This window comes from Gavia stellata, chromosome 21 (genome assembly GCF_030936135.1).
Source record: "Gavia stellata isolate bGavSte3 chromosome 21, bGavSte3.hap2, whole genome shotgun sequence".
In the NCBI taxonomy this organism is placed as follows: domain Eukaryota; kingdom Metazoa; phylum Chordata; class Aves; order Gaviiformes; family Gaviidae; genus Gavia; species Gavia stellata.
The window spans coordinates 14681856-14702372 of record NC_082614.1 but is presented as its reverse complement, the minus strand read 5'-3'; the positions used below and the strand labels follow the sequence as shown (position 1 = coordinate 14702372).

Genomic DNA, 20517 nt, shown 5'->3' with positions numbered 1-20517 from the left:
TTTCTGACTGATGCTTACAGCTGCTACAGAATTATAGATAATAAGAAAAAATAAGTACTATAGACAAATTCTTGCCAGTCATAGTAATCCCTGCTTTCCACCCACTTACCTATTCATACATTTCATTTTACTGTATTTATTATATGTATTTTAAACTCTCGATGTCAAAATATTCCTAACCTTACCATATGATGGATTTAGACTGAGATATATGCATGAAATTAAACTAGCCTAATATTTATAAGTTTTCCTAGATAGTTTGACTTTCTGGTACTCTGAAAAGCCACGAAAACGTATAATTTATTTTACTCCTAAAGTGTTTCCTGTAACAAATCAAGACTTTTATCAACAAGAAATAAAAAAGCCAAGACGCAGTCCTTTCAATTTTTTGATCAGTTCTGCTTTGTCACAGAGGAAAAGCATCCTTATTTGCCAAGAGTAGCTCCTGAATTGGAATAGTTTGAAATCTGGTTGGGTAGGCTGATTATCACCGTAGCAGAAAAATGCTGAAGCGTGATGAAAATATTTAGACATGAGACAGACAGATATGATGGGATATTTATGTAAGAAATAAAAGTTACAGAGTACCCATAGTAGTTAATTCCTGACCTGACTTCTACAGTTCATGGACAATACATCTTTCTACTAGGATACGAAGAATACGAGCACACTGGCCTACCTGTCCCTTCTTCTAACTTCTCATTTACTTCCAATTACCAGTTCAGTTCAGTTCAGTGAGGCATTGTTGACAATGTTAAAGTTAAAAGAAGGAAAAAAAGGGTGACAGAACTGTCTAGTGTCTGAGTGTCTGTCAGAATTAGGGAAGTTCAGACCAGGTAGATGCCTACACAAATTGATAATCCTCCCCATATTCATGGCTTTGTGCTAGGCAGACCATCAATCCCAAGGTGAGAGTGAAAGAAAAATGCTGTACTGGGAAGCTTCTCACAGGAATTTTGATTTATGGTTCTGATGGGATGACTGGGATGTAAAGAGGTACTAGAATGTATATATCATAATTTAAAAATCTCTTCTGTTGCCAGTAATGATATAAATAAGGATAAATAAATTAAAAAATAAAATATAAGCTCCTGTAGATGTCACAACAGTATTTTTCTGCAACACTACGCAGACTGTCCCTCAGCCAGTTTTAATGATATCGGAGATTTTAAGAAAATGTACCAATAATTGAAATCAACTCATCCTGTGAATGAGTCATATTTAACAAAACTTCATTTGGAAAAACATAAAGTATAATGTTAAAACACATATTTTGAGTTTTCATTTCAGTATTAATTTTCTTCAGCATCAAAATTATGAAGGAATTACATCAAATAAAAATAAATTAAAACAACATAACATATGGATTAAATAAAAATCTTACATAATATAAAGTAAAATTGAAATAAAAAGAAAACTGAAATAGGTTAATTGTCCCGAAATGTACCTTTTTCCCTGAAATGTTACATTGCAAATGTCAAAATTACAGCTTTTTATTCTGACTGGGGTTAAACATTTTTGATAAATATTCCGTAAAACTCTGCCCAGTTCTCAGTCAACTTTGAGACAATGTCTGCGTAGGGCCATCCTGATGGGGAGAGAGAACTCATTTCTCCCAGGGATGTAAGTTTTGTAAAATACGGATCTTGTTCATTACAGCTCTTGTTCAATATAAAGTAACATGAAATAGCCTCCTCACCCACACCGTGAAGTTAGCCAGCTAGTTAACCAGCTGGCTAGTTAACCAGGGGCAGATTTCCCACAGCAGAGTGTTGGCGGCCCAGCCACAGGGAGCTCTTCCCCTCCTTAGCACTCCCCACCTGCGAGTGCAAGGTATGATGCGTCCCCGCCTTGCAATGCAGCTGCAGCTACTATCCCCATGCTTCACGTTTCCGTCAGGCTTTGGTGATGGGAACATCCTTATCCTCCCCCAGGAAGTCTGACGGCAGGTTTGACAACATGCTTCAATCAGCGCTGAATGAACGTTTCAAGGAGTCCAATGAATCAGTCGCAAACCCTGGCAGATCACCGCACCCATCTCCCGTAGGAGTTAACAACCTGTTCGCCTGTTCCTGCACAGGGGCAGCAGCGTGATCCAGAGGTTAATGCATCTAATTTTCTGTATGATGTACCGAAATCAACTTTACATTGTAATTCCCCATTGTAATTTAAAAATGAGAGGGCTTTCACACGTTTAACTGATCTGTTCTCATTTTTTAACTATCGGAGAATTAAAATTATGATATAAGGCTGTGACCCCAAGTGGAACTTCACACTGATTTTACTAAAATTAAAGTTGAGGTCTCTTAACACAAAATTTGCCTTGGAACAAAGGACATCTTTGAGTAACAAGGAGATGCTCCTAGAAGAAAAAACAAAAGTCTGTATGTTCTGTGTCAGCAACTGGAATTCTTTCTTGTTGTCAATGAATAGCTCTTAAACACGGAGATTTGCAGGATTCATATTTCAACCAATTTACTTGGAGAATTATAGAAAATTATTGAAATACAGATGTAGAAACTCAAACTATTTCTTGAGAGTCTAATAGAAAATCAGCTTATGTCACTTTTTCTTTCAAAGAGTTATAAATAAAACTTGATGTAAAATACACAGTATATATGAAGCTAGAGATACTTCCAATGAAGTATTTTGGATTTGTACCTGAGTATCAGCCCCATCTCTATGCTGACCACTTTCAGCATTACAATAGCATTGCCAAGCAGTCCTCCTCTCTTTCACAAGAGGAAGAAACCACTGCCGATCTCGCAGCATACATCGATCCAAAAAACTACCATTTTTGTAACTCATTCTCGAGAACTAATTTTAAAATCCTCAGATCTCAGCCAAGCTATTAGGGACTTTGTCAATTTAACATTACAAACCCTGAGAAACACTTATAAAGTGGACCTTGTAATAATTTGTATGAATTATAGAAATCCACCTTGTTACATTTACATTTTTACAATATTGAGCAGAATTTTATAGCAGACTTTTTTTCATTTATTTTTTTCCTTGTTTTACTGCACCAGTTTTCAGGGAGGTTGAATTTTAAAACAGTACCAGAGAGCTGTATTTAAAACCTACCTATTTTTGGATATTAATAACAAGTCTTCTGAGACATTAGAGATTCAGAAATTCAGGACAACCACTGAGGGATCTGCTCAGCTCCCAACCACCCTTCCTCACTGATGGGCAGCATTTAAATACTTGCCTCCATAAAAGGCTACTTGCGTTAAATTCTTGAATAAGAAAATGAGACATGACATTACCGAGAGTAATGCTAAATGCCAGCTTGCTTTGTTTCTGCATGTGAAATACCGCAAACAGAATTTGAGCATAAGTTGTTACTTCATTTACAAGCCCAGTATGAGTCAACAATATCATACAGCTGCAGAGAAAGCAAAGATGGTACTGAGACACTTAAGAGGAGTATTGCACAGAAGACACAGGAATCTGTCCAAACCGTCTCACACTGGTGAGGCTTCATCTAAAGTACCAGCAGCTCAGGAGAGATGTGGACAAGTTGGAGGAAATCCCAAAGAGCAGAAGAAAGATCAGACTTCCAGAGTACACAGCCTACAGAGAAAGTTGAAAAGGACGGGGACTATTTAGTGCAGGGATGATGGAGAGGAGTTGGGGTCACAGCCTTTACACGTGAAAGGGACTGCACGTAAGAGGAAGGAAATAAACTGTTCTCTGTGCCTACAACAGCTGAAAAAAAAAAAAGAAAATGCTTAAATTACAGTAACACAAGTTCAATTAAGCATTAGGAAACTCCTTAACTGTAAAGACAGTTCAACAATGGAAGAGATTGCAGGTGGAGTATCCATCACTCTAGATGGGACAAGTATGTGTCACCAGTAGTGTCATTACAGCTTGGGTCACAGCACCGGATTAGGTTGCCTCTAAGAAAACATTCCAGTGGTTTTATTATGATTCTATAATTTACATTTCTTTCATGTCCAATTTAACTAAGGCTATGTTTGCGAGGTAGGTGATTCATACTCATGTTTCCTATAATAAAATTGCCCTTATTCATTTTAATAAAAATGTCTTTTTATTTGCTCTTCCTTCCTCAAGCCTACCTTGCTATCAGTCAAAGCCTTCTTCGGAGATTTTTGCTAATATGTCAAAATGAGAAAAATGTGATTATTTTTCCTTTGCAATTAAAATACATTTCTGAAGTTTGAAATTATTTTATTTCACTATCTAGTTTGTTCTTTCTTCTCTGTCAAATACTGATTTTTTCCACTTCAGTCCTTTCTAAGTTTTACTTGGAGAAAAATGAAGAAACTGTATTTTTTAATCGCAGTGTGCCAAGAAATGCCAGTATTCCTTGCATAGTGGCCTTATTAATGATGGCATTTGGGCTCTCTAAATAACATGTACTAGGCAGCGGAGCCAGGATTCAGGGTATGGAAATCTGGTTATTGCAGACCACATAAAAATAGCAACTATTTCATCTGTTTCACACCTATCTTAGTGCCACAATGGTCATTAAAACTGAAACTACCATTTCTCAATTAACAGAAAGATGTACAGCAAAGCCTTAGGATGAAAAGAATTTCCACCGTACGTCATAGCTGTTAATATAAAATTAAACTGGAGGGTGAGACAACGTTCCTTTAAATTCCATGACATAATAGGCAAATAGTCATTTGGAGGCAAGACTGGTGAATTTCCATTTTCAGCTCACAGGAGTGAATTTTTGCCCATAGACCACGAGCATCTTTGGCTAAATCTCAGTGACCATGGTGCACAGAGAAGCACAGGGGCACGTTCAGCCGCAGGACCAGGGCCCTGCACATAGCGAAGCTTGTTCCAGAATCCGGCCATCAGAGGCAGGCGTGACCCCAGCCGCAGCAGCAGACACTGGGCTGCAGGCAGCTGACCCATCTGCTCAAAAAGAATTAAAGCAAAAGACTGGGTTTCTGTACAAGCCTATTTACAAGTTAAGGGGTTTATTTCTTCAGCTCGATGATTTGTGTCACAAAGTTATTCTAGTCTGTTTTTTAAGTCACACAATCTCCCATAATGTGTACAAGACTTCTTTGTAGTTATCGCAGTACACCTCTGAATGCTACGTTGAAGTTACAGTGGCTGACATTTTTCGGTGACATGCAGAAATAATATTATTTTTTCCATTATATTACACAACATCATCTGCAGCAAACGCCAGACAAACTGCATTACATATGCTGAATTCATTACAGGATCAGGGCCTTCATACTGAAAATTTCTTGCAGAAAGCTATGTCAGCATTTCATGCTATGTAAGCTTATAGATTGTACAACATACTGTTAATTCCGAATGGTGGGCACCTAAAACAATTTAGTAAATCTTATATTTATTAGTGATTATTTTATTTACCTGCACTGAGGTAGGACAGGACGTGTTTCTCAGTTTTATGGCATTAGATTAATTCAATAACTGATTTTCAACTTTGAATTGTCAAATCAATACAATTCAGAAGAACTCCAAATAAGCAAATAAATAACTATAAAACGGTAAACATCCCCTGTGTTCAGCTTGGGATGTCTTCACACAAATACGGCTAAAAGGGATTTCTAGAACGTCTGCACAATCTCCGATTCACAGTTAAGCAGCCTGCTTTTCACTCAGGGGCAGCTCGGGTTACTTACCACACAAACCCACACGTATCAGGACCCTCGCTGTGAAAAATTGTCCGCCAACCCCCCGTCAAATAACAAAGCACAGCCTCTGGCCAGTGTATAATTTAGCCATATACCTCTTTCTGTGCTTAGCCTGGTGTGAATGCATCCAGAGTTACACATGCCTCTCTTCTAGCTCTGAGTCAGCTCCTTATTCAAATACAAGGCCTTGGTTTGTGTTTCAAAGCAATTAGTGGATTGAATCGACAGCTATACCAAACCCTGATTCTCCATCTGGGAACTACTGTGACAACCATATTCCTCTGGGATAAAGCAGTCCAGAAGGCCCTGGAAAGAGCACGTGAGAGCTGGAGACAAAGAATTTTCAGCCTGGGGGTTACCCAGCCTGTGAAACAGTCCTTTGGAGAACAACAGATACATCCAAAACTCGGCCACCTCTGGAAAACACTGCAAATCTTTTCTGTTGACAAGCCTTCCTGGCGTGAGTGTTGCTTGTGAAGCGAACATCTCATTTTACTCCCAGCTCTGCTATTTGTATTGATTTTGTGGAAGATACTCAACTAGTACCATGATAGTATTACAAAATCTAAAGACAGAATTTTTTTCAGTGTTACTCCCAGTAAATGTATACACACTTTGCGTTTCTCTTCCTCTATTCCTGTCTCATGCGAATGAATGAAAACAATGGAAAACTCCTACTCTGGTAACAAAACAGTAACACCAGTCACTATCTTGCAATGAAATATTGTGACTAATCTAACCTCAGCAGCTTTCCCATTCCTCCAAGGAGACCTTGTGAGCACAGCTTATCTCAACTGCCAGAACTCAGCTGCCACGTCCCACCTGCCATAAAATCTTCAAATCTCAGCATTCTCTCTCTTCTGAGGACTAGCAGGGCTCTCGCAGGAGGATCAGAGTGGATTTCATATCTATGGATATGTCCATCTGCAGCCGTTGTTCTCTGTGTCACATCTTGACCAAAAATAACAGATGCCCGTGAACGGTCTCTCCCTCACAAAAACCTTTGATACCAAGTCTCCATACTCTCCCCATTCAAAAATAAGGCTCTCTGACACAGAGGCAAATAATACCTGTTTCTATAATAAAACCAAGCCTGGAGATTCTTCTGCTCTCCAATACATGAGTGGCAGTGATACCCTACCAAATATAGTGTACTGAGCTATTGCACAGATCTGTAAACAACTGCTTGTATGAACTTACCTGAACCCTATGTTGGCTGAACTGACCTCAAAGACAAACCATGCAGTTGTGTGAATGCTCATGCTGCTCAATCAGTGATACAAAGACGCTTCGTGTGGGTTGTAAGTTGCGTGGTGGTCCATTACATGGAAAAAATGCTTCTTCCCAACCAGATTTAATAGGACATAAAGCATTGGCGGTAGATCTCATTTTACTACAGCTTTGAATACACTTTTCCTCCAATACCACAGCACATTTGTTATAATGCATTAATATGTTAAATAATTTAATCTGATCAAACAGGTAAATAAATCTGTAGTGCTTCATCTCTGTTCAGTTGTGGCACAGTCACTGTTTCATGAAAAGCAGTCACTTGCAATGGGAATCCCCACAGCAATTATACACTAAAAATATTTAACATTTATCATCATGTCTTTCTCATTAGCATGATTTGTCTCAAAAGCACGTGCTTTCCTCAACAGTCAGGTACAGCTGCCTGTGACACTTTGTGCCTCTCTGAACAGGCTCGGGTGGAGGTCTGAGGCAACTGGGTGTGAAATTAGACTGATGGAAAATGGGGAAGGTTACACAATGGTGCCCGAGAGAGACAGAGAGGGAGAAGAAGGGTCAATTTTTCTTTGGATCTCCTTGTTTCCACACATACTGTGGTGAACCTTTTGCTTTGCACCCTCTGGCATCCTCATTACACAGATAAATCTGGAGGTATGGATTTTAAGGGACATACCTGCTTGCTCACAAGTCCTTCGGGAACAGGCTGCCTGAGGGGTGACAGGATTCCTTCGAGGAGGTGACAGAGGGGCAGATAAGGGAGGGGGAGAGGGAGGTCATTCTGGAAGCAGAGGGGGCAGACAAAAAAAGGGTGACCAGAGGTGCCAGGAGGGGAGAAACAACCCAGTGGGGGGTATGAGGCACCAAGAGGGATCAGTCCTTAAGGGAAAAGGGTAGTTTCAAAGGGGCCCTGATTAACCAAGAAGGTGAGGCTGAAGAGGGAAACTCTGGGGGGAACGGCCTCACCCTCGGGGTAAGGCGCTGAGGGAGCAGCTGACGGGCGAGGGGCTGAGGAAAGGGGCCTCCGGGTGAAGGGAGGTGAGGCGCTGAGGGGAGCGGCCATTGCGTGAGGGAGCGAGGCACCGAGGGGAGCACCCACGGCGCGGGGCGAGCTGGGCGAGGCGCTGAGGGGGGCGGCCCCGGCGGGGGAGCGGGGCTGAGGCGCCGAGGGGAGCGCCCCTCGGTGCGGGACGAGGGGGGCGACGTGCTGAGGGGGGCGGCCCCGGGGGGGGGGAGCGCAGGTGAGGCGCTGAGGGGGGCGGCCCCGGGGGGGGGGAGCGCAGGTGAGGCGCTGAGGGGGGCGGCCCGCAACGGCGGGAACCGCCCTTGGGGGCGGGGTGTCGGGGGGCGTCGCCCGAGCCCGTGGGGCGGCACCGAGGGGCGCCGGGGGGGGCAGGCCCGGCAGGGGAGGGGCGCGGCGGGGGGCGTGGCCCCGCGGGGCTGGGAGGGGGGGCGGGTGTATTGTTCCTCGCGCGGTGCATGCCGGGCCCGCCTCAGCCCCCAACATGGCGTCGCGCTGTCACCTGTGTGTGTGAGGAGGGAGCGGGACGTGGTGGCTGCGGGCGGGCACGGCGGCTGCCGGAGGTCCCCGGTTCGCTGGCGCCGCGGTGGCAACGCGCCGCTCCTCGCTGCTCCCCACCGCCTTCCGGCTGTCGGGCGCCCAGGCCGCTGGGGACACCCCTGCCCCCGCCCTGCCCCCGCCATGGGGGGGTAGCGGGACGCGCCTCGCCTCAGCCCTGCGCAGCCCCCCCGCCGTCCGCGCCATGGGGTCCCCGGCGGGCGCCTCGGCGGCGGCGGCCACCGACTCGGCCCAGTGGCTGTCGGTGAAGGAGGAGACCATCTTCCTGCACGACGGGCTGATCCGGGTCACCGACCTGGCCGAGCTGCCCAGCGAGATCATTGGGGTGGCCGAGCCCGGCGACACCGAGCTGGAGGTGAGCCGGGCCCGCGGCCCCCCGAGCTGAGGGGAGGGCCGGGGGTGGTGAGGAGGAGGGTGCCCGTGGGGAGGGGGAGCAGTGGCGGGGGGGCCTGAGGCGAGGAGGAGGAGGGTGGTGTTATGGGGGGGCGCAGGGAGAATGACTGGGGGGGGGGGGGCCGGGCTGGAGAGTGGTGGATGCGGATGGAGCCGACTGGTACTGAGGCGGTCTACTTGGTCTAAGTCAATCTAATTTATTTCGAATAATGAGGAAAGTGGAGCTGGGCAGGAGGGTGGTGAGGCGCTGGTGAAGATGGAGGGTGAAGTATCGGTGCTGCCTCCTTGTTTTGAATCAGTAGGATTAGGAAACCTGAACCATGCTCATGTATTTCAAGGTGGCCTTTGGCTCATTTATTTTTATTTATGGTTTTGTATCTTTTTTGCTGCTACTTTTAGATGGTTTGTAATCAGTCAGCCTTACAATAAGATGCTTAGGGTACTGGGGTGCCTGGGTGTTGTATGTAGGCTGTTGGCAGCGGTCATTATTAAAGAGCCAGGAGGGCAGCTGAGATTTTCATTCCAGCTTTTTACCTTCTTAAAACTGCTGGTGGTTTTGGCTGCAGGCAGATGGTACAGCTGTTTTATTCTATGAGGAGACGGTGAAGGACTGAATGTCACGGATTGTAGGTTGCATCTATTTTGTGGGCTACATTTTTTTTTTTTTCCTGTGTGCCTCCCTTCTTTTCTTTCACCCCGCCCTCTTCTCCAGCAGTGTGGCTTGCAATGACACAGGGTCTTTGTCAGAGGAGCTGAGTGGTGTGAGCTGAGAGGGGATGGTTCAGCAGGAGCTTTATCTGTGTGCTATGCTAGGTCACGAGCATTTAGGCCGCAAAACCCTTTAGTGAGGCTTTGGCTGCTAACTGGGGTGTTGCTAAGAAGAACCCATGAGCCAAGCTTGCAGTTCTGACAACATCATTGTTCACTGTGTGACGTGAAGTCTTTATGGTGTTTATGAAAACTTCCCACAGCCTTATCTAAGGAAAGATATTTTTTTGCTGAACATGCATTTTCTTTTCTGTGTGATGTGACACTGGGGATTGGGATGGGAACGTTAGCTGCTCCCATGAAATGGATGTTGGCAAATATCACATGAACAGGAAAAGAGAGACTTATAAGGTGGATGACTTATCTCTATGTGTATAAACGTGGAATGATTCTCCCTTGTGATCAGAGTCCACTCTGGCATCCAATGCAGCTTGTATTCAAGAAAATATTTCGATTCCATTACATAGTTCTAGAAGCAGCATTGAGTCTAATTGTGTTAGAAAAATACATGCTCCCACAGCATTATTCATGTTATGTCATAATAAAGGAGGATACCATTTAAAAAACAAACCAAACCCCAAACCAAGCCTTATTTTTAAGATCTTGCAAGCTAGACCAGAAGTATGGTGCAGCATGAAACTTGACACACAGCTTCACTTGACAAACACTTTAGCTCTGGAAAATTTTTTGTTAGTGCTAGGAATGTCTCTGAAACTGTAATTGTTTGGGGGAGACAGGGATGGAATTAGTGTTACTGTGTCTTGTCCATTATGATGCTTTTATAGTGAGTGTTTCAGCAATCCAGTGCCACTGATTCACATAATTTTTCCTGTTCCAGAGATTTTTTTTTGTTGTGCATGTTTGCAGTGTGAAACTTCAAAATAAATAAATAAACAAATAAGACTTTTTGCTATGATACTTCTTTTGATCTATAGTCTTAAGTTGCAGAATATTAAAGCATTTTCTTTCCTTCCACTGAAAGAATTGATGATTACAAGTGACTGAATTTTCAGATCTTGTTTGTAAAATGATTTATAGTTTTTGGTATTGAGGGGGGGAGGGTTTAAAAAAAAAAGTGAGATTTCAGGTGGTGTAAATGTAAATTATTTAGCTCATAACTTTTCTCTGCCTTTTTTTTAATGTTGTTTTTTTAAATAAAGGCCTACCTTGGTAAACTGGAATGGCTTTGAGGAGCCATTTTGTGGAAATAGGTGCATGCATCTTATTGAAGTGTGGCCATGCAAGCGATTAATACACTAAATAGCTCATTTGCACTGTTTCTACTTCTACTTGCAATGTAATAAATATACTTGAAAATGGTCCGAATAGAAATCTCTTGGGATATGTTCTTGGACAAGGGTAGGAGATGCTGCAGCTGCTGCTTTGATTAGAAAACTTCTTTAATACACTTCTTGTGCTTCATCAATGGTGGTCAGAACCCTGACTGAATTTCTGGTATGACATGCTTAATTAAAAAAGGTAGTATAATTAAATGGATATTTTTTGGGGGGGGAGGTGGGAAGAAGTATCATTCTGGTCTGTTTTGCCTAAATATCCCTTTAAAGAGCTTATTGGTGAATAATGTCAGCTTATTTGGATGTGTTTCCTTTGTCCTTCTGTTCAAAGGTTTTGTCTATTTAGAAAAAGAAAAGTAGAGGAAAAAATGTTACGGTACTGGTATTATGCCAAGAAAGGCTTATGAAAATTTCTTATTTTGTATTATTGACTCCCATATAACTTTTATTTTTTTATATATTTATATATGTGTGTGTATATATATATATTTTTTTTCCTTAATGATAGGTTACAGAAGTGTTAACCTTCTCTTTCATGTGAAGGTAACTTGTTCTAGGAGTATCTTTTATGTTTAAAGAGTGTGGGTTTTTTATTTTTTTTATGTGATGTAAATGATGTATGCCAATTTCTTAGACTGTACCAAAAAGAAAGGGTCACTTCTTAAAAATTTGATAGAATTTTGTAATGATGTGCATATAAAAGCTGCTCCTGGTATGGGTTTCCCAATAAAATCTTCTAGTCAAAAGAGACCTAGATTAGTTAGCAATTACGCAAGCCTTTGCACCCTTATTTTAAAGCCTTTTATACAGAGAAATGACTTTCAAAGTGCGAAGTCTTCCGCTTCTTGGAGACAACCTTATGTGACTATCAACTGAAGATGTTGCCATGACATTTTTGTCTGGTCTCTGCCCTGGATGTCAATGCCTGCACAGGAGGGACAGCTTAATGGAAGATGAGCTGTTCTTTAATGTGCCACAATAGAAACTGCAGCACTTCCAGAATCCTCCCAATCAAACATCTCTCAGAGAGACAATAAGCCCTGGGAGCGGGGCAAGAGGTATGTCTGAAGGTAGAGGTCCCTTAAACCACATAGTTTTAATCTGCCACTGCACCAGAGTCAATGTGCTGAGACTTATGAGAGTGCCAGCAATACAAATTGATGTGTTAACCCTTGGTAACTTAATAAGAAAGGCACTGCTGAGCAGTAGTTGTTCACATAGACTACGACATAGCCATCTGACGGTGAAAAAGCATTCACTTGTTTCTAGGCAGTTTAGTTCGGTTGACATATGTTACCATTGTAATCCTTCCATTTGAGGAGGCTGCCTTTCTGGTCTTCAAATTTGCATCAGGTGTTTTCATTAGTTTTAAATTTGCAGCATTGGCAATTTTTCAGCTAGCTAGTGATAGGCTCAGTTATTTTTTTTCCACAAGGAAATAAGCGGGAAGAAAGACAAATCTTCAATATATAGTCACAGTATGAAGTAGAACAACCTTATGTGTCGCTCTGCTTAACTCATAAGCACTCTGTTGTATATAATAGCCTAACAGAGATAATAGTCATTTGGATATCTGTTCTTGCTGCTCTCCTGCATAGCCTGGAAAACTTCTAAATACCTGAATTTTTATTATTATTATTATTTTTTCTTTAATATATTTTCAACATGAAGCAAGAAGTGTAGCTCTTACCTCAATAGCTGTCTGGATCGTGTATCTATCTGTCCTCATCTGATGTTTTGACTCTTGTCAAGCTCTGTTATTGTAGGACAGAGTATGGGATACCACTGGGCAGCTGTCGCTCTGTACTGCAGATATCTATTTTTAATCAAATGTAAGTGTAAAAAAATTAGATTTTAAAAATAAAAAAAAAAGGTGGTGTCCTTTCCTCTTCCCCCCAGTATGGTCTGGGCTAGCCCTCTAGGGAGAAGTTGAACAACTGAAGTCCAGTGCTGTTTTAACAGCATGTGCCAATCCTGTGACTAACTTGCGTTTTCTGTCAAAATCATTTAGACTTGAAGGTATCTGCTAAACTTGAAGCTTTCACCCATTTTCCTCACGGACTGGAAGAAACATGTTGTCACTTTTCGCTGATGGCTGAAGGAGAGAGTAGTTCTCTGTAATTATCTAGGTCAGTGCTTCCCAGATCTTTCTGGTGGTGACCTTACTTCCATCTACAAGCTTCACCTCTGTCAAGATAAAAATCCCTAATGCCAGCATAAACAATGGACTTCTTACTAAGTGGATGACCCCTCTGGGGGTTACAACCCCTAGCTTGGGAACTGCTGATCCGGGCATGTATGTCAGGCTTGTAACTTCCCTAGTCCTGCCTTTTGCATCCCCTTCCACTCCAGATACTCCGGTACTCCTCTGTGAGAGTGTTTATAGCTTTCGGAGTAACACCAGATGAAGCTAGTTCTTGAAGTTAATTCTGCACAAGAAGATAACCTTACAAATGTGAGCCTTGGCTGTTATTTTTGCACAGGAGTTGATGGCATTCTTTCAGGCATCGCTGTAAGTCTCTCACTTGCCTTTTGAGAGGACTCTGAAGTCTTGATCACTTTCCTTTTAAGGTCACTTTCATTAGATAATTGTGTAAACCACCAATATTGTGTGATTTAATCTCCAGCAGAGTTGCTGTTATCATCAATTGTCATTAAATGACCAGTTTGAATTTATTAAACTTCTGTAATATGGACTACGATGCGTCTTGGCCTTTTATTTTTAAAGTCATGTTTTAGTTATCCTAGTAGAGAAATATTAGAAAACTTCTTCTAGAGGATGAATTTGCAAATATGTTTCCCAAATACAGATCTTATTACCAATTGCAGCTGATTAGTTCAGTGATCTGCACTCTCAGATGTTTAAATGACAAAGATTTTTCTTTACCTTTCACAGACATTTTCATCTGCTTAAACAAGAACCAAAGAAATATTTTAATAAACAAATGAACAAATAAAGAAACAGCACTTTCTTTTATAGCATTTTTTGTGCTTGTGTTTACAGCTTGCCTGTACTTTGTAATTCATCTCAGATATCAAGGTTATTTGGTAAATTTGTACAGTTACGAAAAAAATTGTTTAGTACAATATTGTGTATGCAGTAAAAGATACAGGTTTCTTAGTGCTTATTTCTGAGCAAGTAATTAGGTTTCTAATGCTTTCACAAGGGAAAATAGTTCATGCTTTTAGCTGAGCTGTTAAAAAGCTGTGCTGCTGTATACAGGATTATGAATCAGTAGAGGCTTTGAACAAGGTGATACTGTTAAAATTTCTCAGAGCAGAAAAAATCAGAACAATCTTGAAACTTTTAGTTTTCACCTGCAACACTAAAAGCATAATGTAAAGTATGCAGCAGCTGCTAAGAACCCATAAAATTTCAATACCTAAAACATCAGGATGAAAATGTTTGCACATATTTATATATTTTACAAACACACAAGCGTACCAAACAAAAAGCCTTATAGAGGGTTTAGAAAAATGTTTTAAAAGAAATCAAGGCAGTGTTTGCACTAAGACAGCTTCCTACTGTGTGTCTTCACAAATTGCCGTAAGCAGAAATGCTATTACCCAGCAGAGCAGCAGAAAGTGGAAGACTAGGAGTATGTCTACAATGTTGTTTATGGGAGCAGTTTAAATTTTGATGTGTATTTCAGTTTTCAGGGTACCTTTAAAACTGTCAATTCTGGTATGTCTCTTATAGAATAATCTATAAATCTTGCAATTCTGACTTTTTTTACATGATTTTATTTGTATTTCTAGAGACAAAAGAACCAAATAATCAAGTGGTGCTCCCTATATGTTAACTCTGTGGTACAAGAGGAATGACCTTATGGCTGTAAGGTGGTGTTGACAGTAACATAGTTACATTTTTTTTTTTCATGCTGATGTTAAAAATACCTTATGATTTTGAGGTCGTTTCTGTTTTTCTGTGTGGTTTGTTCCCCCTGTGAGATGGGAATAATACTTGTTTAATGTTCAGGGGGGGTATTACTGATGTAATTGGTATTGGTAAATGTACCACTATCTTCAAGAAGTTGTTCTCTTTAAGTTGCGCCAATTTTATTATGTAGAGAAAGAACTGAATGGTGTTTTGGAGATTCAAAGGCTTTCAGTTGCAATATGTAGCTTTAGGAAAAAATACAGCTTTGTGAACAGCGTCATTGCTCATCAATTCCCTATGTAGCAGAATTAAAACTGGTCAATGAAACCAGCATATTCAGCCCGAGACTGTCGTTGAAGCTGGTACGCTGGGAGAGCTGTTGCAGAAAGTCCTGTTCACATCTGTCATTGGCTATGCATTTTCTTCTTCCTTTTCCATTCTACTTCTTTCCATTCTACCTGCTGTTCCACACCAGGGAACTGCTCTAAACCAAAAATCTACCTTAAAAAACCAGGCAAACAAACAAACAACCCCCCTGCCCCAGGCACTACTGCCAGCACCAGGGAGAGGATGAGGGGGCAGGAATTTTAGCCAGAGGAGAAAGCTACCTTTTAGTGGCAGCTCACTTTTAAATTTACTTAATGTGGTCATAAAACCTCAGGCTAAAACTGTTCATGTAGATTAGTGTGTCTTAATTGTAGTACATCCGGTGTTTACTATCAGTAGGGAAACACTTTACCCTAATAATAGTGAATGTCAGTGACTACTTTCTGGAGCGGTATTGATAAAAATATTGTTTAATGGGAAGAAGTGTCTGGTTAAGGTCATGTAGTAGGATGAAACATGACAAAAATTGGACGCAGCAGGAAAGATGACATCCTCTCCACGCTGGTGATCTAAAATGAGATACCTTTCTTGCCTCTCAGTGTTGAAAAAGATGTCAGTGACCAATTAGAGTGATTGAACTTTGGATCAACCATTTTCTAATAAAAACATTTATTAATATGGATTTAAAATATTAAACAAGGAAATAATATTTAAGGACAAGATACTGCAAAATTAAAATAGTGACAATTAAACCTTTTACTAACACCGTTTTTAATTATATGTAACATCAGGCTGTTAAGCGTGAGACTTTAAAAATCAAAAATTTTCAAAGGTAGTCTTTGCTAACTGGAAGTGGACAAAGTTGGAAGGTAGGTAACGATCACAGTCACCGTGTATGAACTGTAATTTCAAAGTGACTGAAGAGTAGGTTTCTCACTTGCAAAAAGTATCAATGTGATGTTTACCCTACTTATAAAATCAGATATAGAAAACCATCTTCTTAAAAAGCAATGTTGTTTTATTTCTGCCCCTAATTCTAGTCTCGGTTACATTAGAATTTATACTAGAATTACTTGGTTATACTAGAATTACACTTTTTGCACTGACACTACATTTTTTTTTTTTGTTCATTAGAAGTTACTCTTTAAAAGTTTACATTTCTATTATTTTTTTTTGTTAATATTATTGATTGTTCCTAAGGAAAATGTTAATATGTCCTATCTCAAAGCAGAAAATAGACTATTTTAACACTACCACTGTGCGTAAGGTAGACTTTAAATTTTCTCTCAATTCTCTTTACATTTGTCTTTTTAAAATGACTATGTTATTTTGACTGCTACTGAGCATCTGAACTTTTTCATGTCCTTGTTTTCTTAGCATATTAATCTGCATTATTTTTGTAGCTGGGCTAGTTATCTTTTGCTAATTCTGAATATAATCTGTAGGTTCAGATTTTGTTCGGTATTCTTCCTTTAAGCATATGTTTGTGTGTTTAGCCTGATGGTGTTACTGTTAAGCTGCTATTTCTTTTAGAGATTGTCTTTTGAGATGTAAGTAGATACTTGGGTAACTTGTTTTATGGCAAAGCTATGTGATTGTTACAACCTTTTCATCCTCTTAGATTCTGTTTAAGCCTTGTTTGCCAAAAATGATGGGTGCTGTGAAGTGATCGATTATTTACTGGTTCAGGTGACTGCTTGTGATGTGCCAGCTTTTGGTGGTCTGCTTCTGAGATCTTCCCAAGTGTTGTATAGGTAAATATCGAGGCAAGGTGCCCAAATACCACTAACAAAAGGATGCTGGAAATCAGTCCTAAATCAGAGCTCGAAGTCAAGTGTAAATACTGAGGCATCAAGGAGGCAGGGGGAAGGGAATCTGCCTCTTGCTGAATGAGGAATAGTTGTTTGTCCAATGAAGTACTGGAGAGGACAGCTTGAGTAACAGACACATGTGTCTGCGGGGAAATGAATCTGTGCTTATTTTAACAAAGAGAATGGTGAGATCTTCTGGATAGGAAGAGAATAAACTAATTTGGGGGAGAAGGATTAAGTTTTGCTGGGGGATTTAAAAAGGGAGTTTTGGCAGAGTACACCAGTTTTTACAGCCTGAAGAAACCCTCTTTAAGTGGTTGCAGCCTTGGGCAAAAGGTGTTCAGAATGGCAGCCTCTGACAGCCATGGGCCAGGGAGGTCTGCAGTAAATCAGCTGGGTAAAGGATGGGGAAGACCTTTCTGATTCAATCTTATACAAGTCATTTTAGCATAGATTTTCTATTTCCTTTCTGCACCTGTGTCTTTCATAAACACTGGCAGTTGTATGGTCTATTTTGGAATTTGTGAATAAATGTGGCGGGTTTTTTTTCTTGCATTTTATTTTAACCTGCTTTGACTTCAGATAGCTTCAAGATAAAAAGCTTTGCCTGAAGATATGTTAAAACTAGTCACTGTGCTGAGGAAACCTTGGCAAGGGCTGTGATTCCTTTCTGAAGCCTTTAGACTATCCAAAGGGAAGCAGTCTCTGTAGCATGGACCAAGTGAAGCTCTGTCATAGCTTTGGGTTAGAAGGAGGTGTGTTTTGCTAACCAGTGCGAACCGGAATGGTTCCCTGGTGTGCAGCAAGATCTTAGGAGCGTGTCTGAGCCCTGAAAGCTCCCAAGTTGTTTGTCACAGCCAGTCACTGTGAAAATTTGGCCTTGAAGCTCCTTTTTGGAGGTAGCTCTGAGTATTTACGTCTAGTCAGTAAAAGGTCTTTCAAGGAAAACAGACTTTAACAAAATTTTCTGCAGAATCCTGTATAGCAGATGACCTTATTCATTTCTCCTAATATCCTGTTATTTTTTGGAAGTGCAAATGCCTACTTAGACTTTCAGATGATGTTGACTTTTTTTTTTTCACTGGTTCCACAAGCTGTGTATGAAAACTAGATGATGTAAATTGCTTTATTTTCAGAAATCTGTAAGTCCGATTTTGGAACTGTCGTCTAAATCTGTTGAATCTAGTATACTTCATATATCGTTAATGCAAACTAGTGCTTATTTCCTTTATGAAAGACCAAAGCCAAACAGTCTTAACAGTTCCAGACAGATCATACTATGCTTATAAAGCAACTTATAAACTGTGAGATCAGTGAGAAAATAAAACTTCAGTAAGGAAAGGCCTTTCATCAGCATATCTGCAAATATTTGACACTGACTTCTGGTCTTGATTTATACAAGACAGACTCAGAGATGTAGAGCAGTATCAGAGACAAAAAAATCCATCTTCCTGCTAAATTGTGGGACCTGAGGAACAAGAGCGTGTAAAACAGTGCGACTGGTTTTCGTAAGTGTACCTTCAGTTGGACCCTAATGAGGGACAAAATTTGCAAGGTTAAATTATATTCAAAATGTGGACCTTTCTGCAACAATTTGGTTACAGTTTTGTTGATGAGAACCCACCAAGCATAACATTGGTAACTTGAAGGAAACGGAAAAAACATTCATCAGTTGCAATTGGAACTCGGTTTTTGGTTGTGTTTGCAATTTGGCTGAAATACAGCAGTTCTCATGTGTTTGAATATTTGAATATTTAAACCTCTGCTTGTTACTACATACTGGGTACAGATTTGGTTCAAAGTTCACATGAGGTTGTACAAAGTTTGTGAATTAACATAGTGGTATACTTATAATGTAGGTGGGTGCAACTTTGTGAAACATTATCTGGCATGGATTACAGGGTTCCACTATGTTTATGGGAAGGGGAGAAGATTATAGGCAGCTCCCCCCACCACGGAAGTATAATAAGTTGTCTTTTGTGGTGTCTTTGTTATTAGCATAGCCAAAGACCATAGACCTATTTTCTTCAGCATTTCATTAATTCTCTTTTTCTTCCATTTCTGCAGCTTGTCGTCGCTTAGTTGAGGATCCATCACGCCTTTAGTTTAGTTCAAGAAAGTCAAAAGCAAACTGGTTTAGAAAGTGATTGCATCTATAACAGGAAACAATTAAACTTAATTTGTCTTCTATTGTCTCAAAAGTAACATGAGGTAGTTACTTTAAATGTATAATATGTGGTTTAGGGATTAATGTTCTTAATCTCTTTGAAGAAATTAATTAAAAGAGGTTCATTAGTTTTAAGAAGCTCAATACTAACATCTATTCAAGCGTAATTATTATGTGAATTACTTTAAAGTGAACTTTTCATGACTCTAATGATAAGTGTTCTACTGAAAAGCTGTTTCGTTGACTTTAGTAAGAGTGTTTGTAGAAATGGCAGATGTGATTTGTCCTGAAGCGTTTTATCAAGTTGTTCAAAATTCTACAATTGGACATAAACATCTCTTTCATATTCTGTAGGACTACTGCCTACAGTTAAAAAACCAAAACAAAATAACCTTGTATGAAATTACCCATTGCACCTCTTAATCTCTCGCATTCCCCTTCCCCTTTTTATTTTTTTTTTTTAATTAAATGAGGGAAGGACAGCTTTACAGCATAAAGATAGGCCAAAGAGAGTGTGTTTGGGGGTGGATGAGATGAGGCGGTGTGGCATGCAGGCAGAAGCCCTTTGGACACTGGATCAAAGTATCAGAAAATGTTTGGCTCACTGCTTTCCTTGAGGTTGCCATAGCTTAAGGGACTTCGCTGATACCAACTGTTGTTGTATGCTGCAGGGAGAAGAGTTGTCTGTAAATTACTTAGAATTTTGAGTTCTTTCAAGTACCAGGCTGGGTACTAACCCATAAATGTGTTTCTTTCTGTCATGGTTTACTTGTTTTCTGTTGTTCCAGCTTTGTCTCCAGTTTTAATTAGAAGTGCCAAAAAGGCCTCTTTCTTCTGTCTGAAATGATGATGATGAGACTTTTAGGCTTTTAAACTATGGCAGCAACTGGAAATAGTTTGAGAAAGATGTAACTAAATGCAGTATGATAAAATTGAGGAGGGGGAAAAAAAACAGGGGAGGGAGAACGTATAACGAAACTCTTGGTTCATTTTAGGGAACTGGCTGGTTGGTTGGCTTGTTTGAAAAGCTCTGAAACTAGAACACATACATTCTTATTACAAAACATTGTTGACTTCTTAGTTTCCACAGAAGGGCTCTAAACTCAGCCCCTGGCACCCTCCACCCCCTCAGTCCTTTTGAAGTTCTTAGCAAACTTGCCTTGATTACAAAAAAATGCTCCAGAGGAGGCGAGTCTTTATTTTCAAAGATACTATTATGTATGTATTTTTCTTTACAATCTGTATTATGGTTGTTTTAGCATCACGATTGGAAGATGAAAAATCTCTGTAAGTGATGCCCAAGCCCAGGCTTCAGTGACAATGCTGACTCAGCAATAACAGACTCCATACCACTTGCATGCTCTTTGGCCTTCAATGCAACGTTATTCATGCCCA

General features: G+C 40.5%; 1 protein-coding gene across 2 annotated transcripts in view; it reads left to right on the top strand.

The window, feature by feature from the left end:
* Positions 1 to 8665: 8665 nt before the first annotated feature.
* The window catches only part of HECTD4 (HECT domain E3 ubiquitin protein ligase 4), a 77015-nt gene continuing 65163 nt past the window's right edge, over positions 8666 to 20517 (top strand). For both annotated transcript variants that reach the window (XM_059827450.1, XM_059827449.1), the window contains exon 1: positions 8666 to 8836. In XM_059827450.1, coding sequence (XP_059683433.1) covers positions 8666 to 8836 — 171 coding nt within the window. The remainder of the gene's footprint in view (positions 8837 to 20517) is intronic.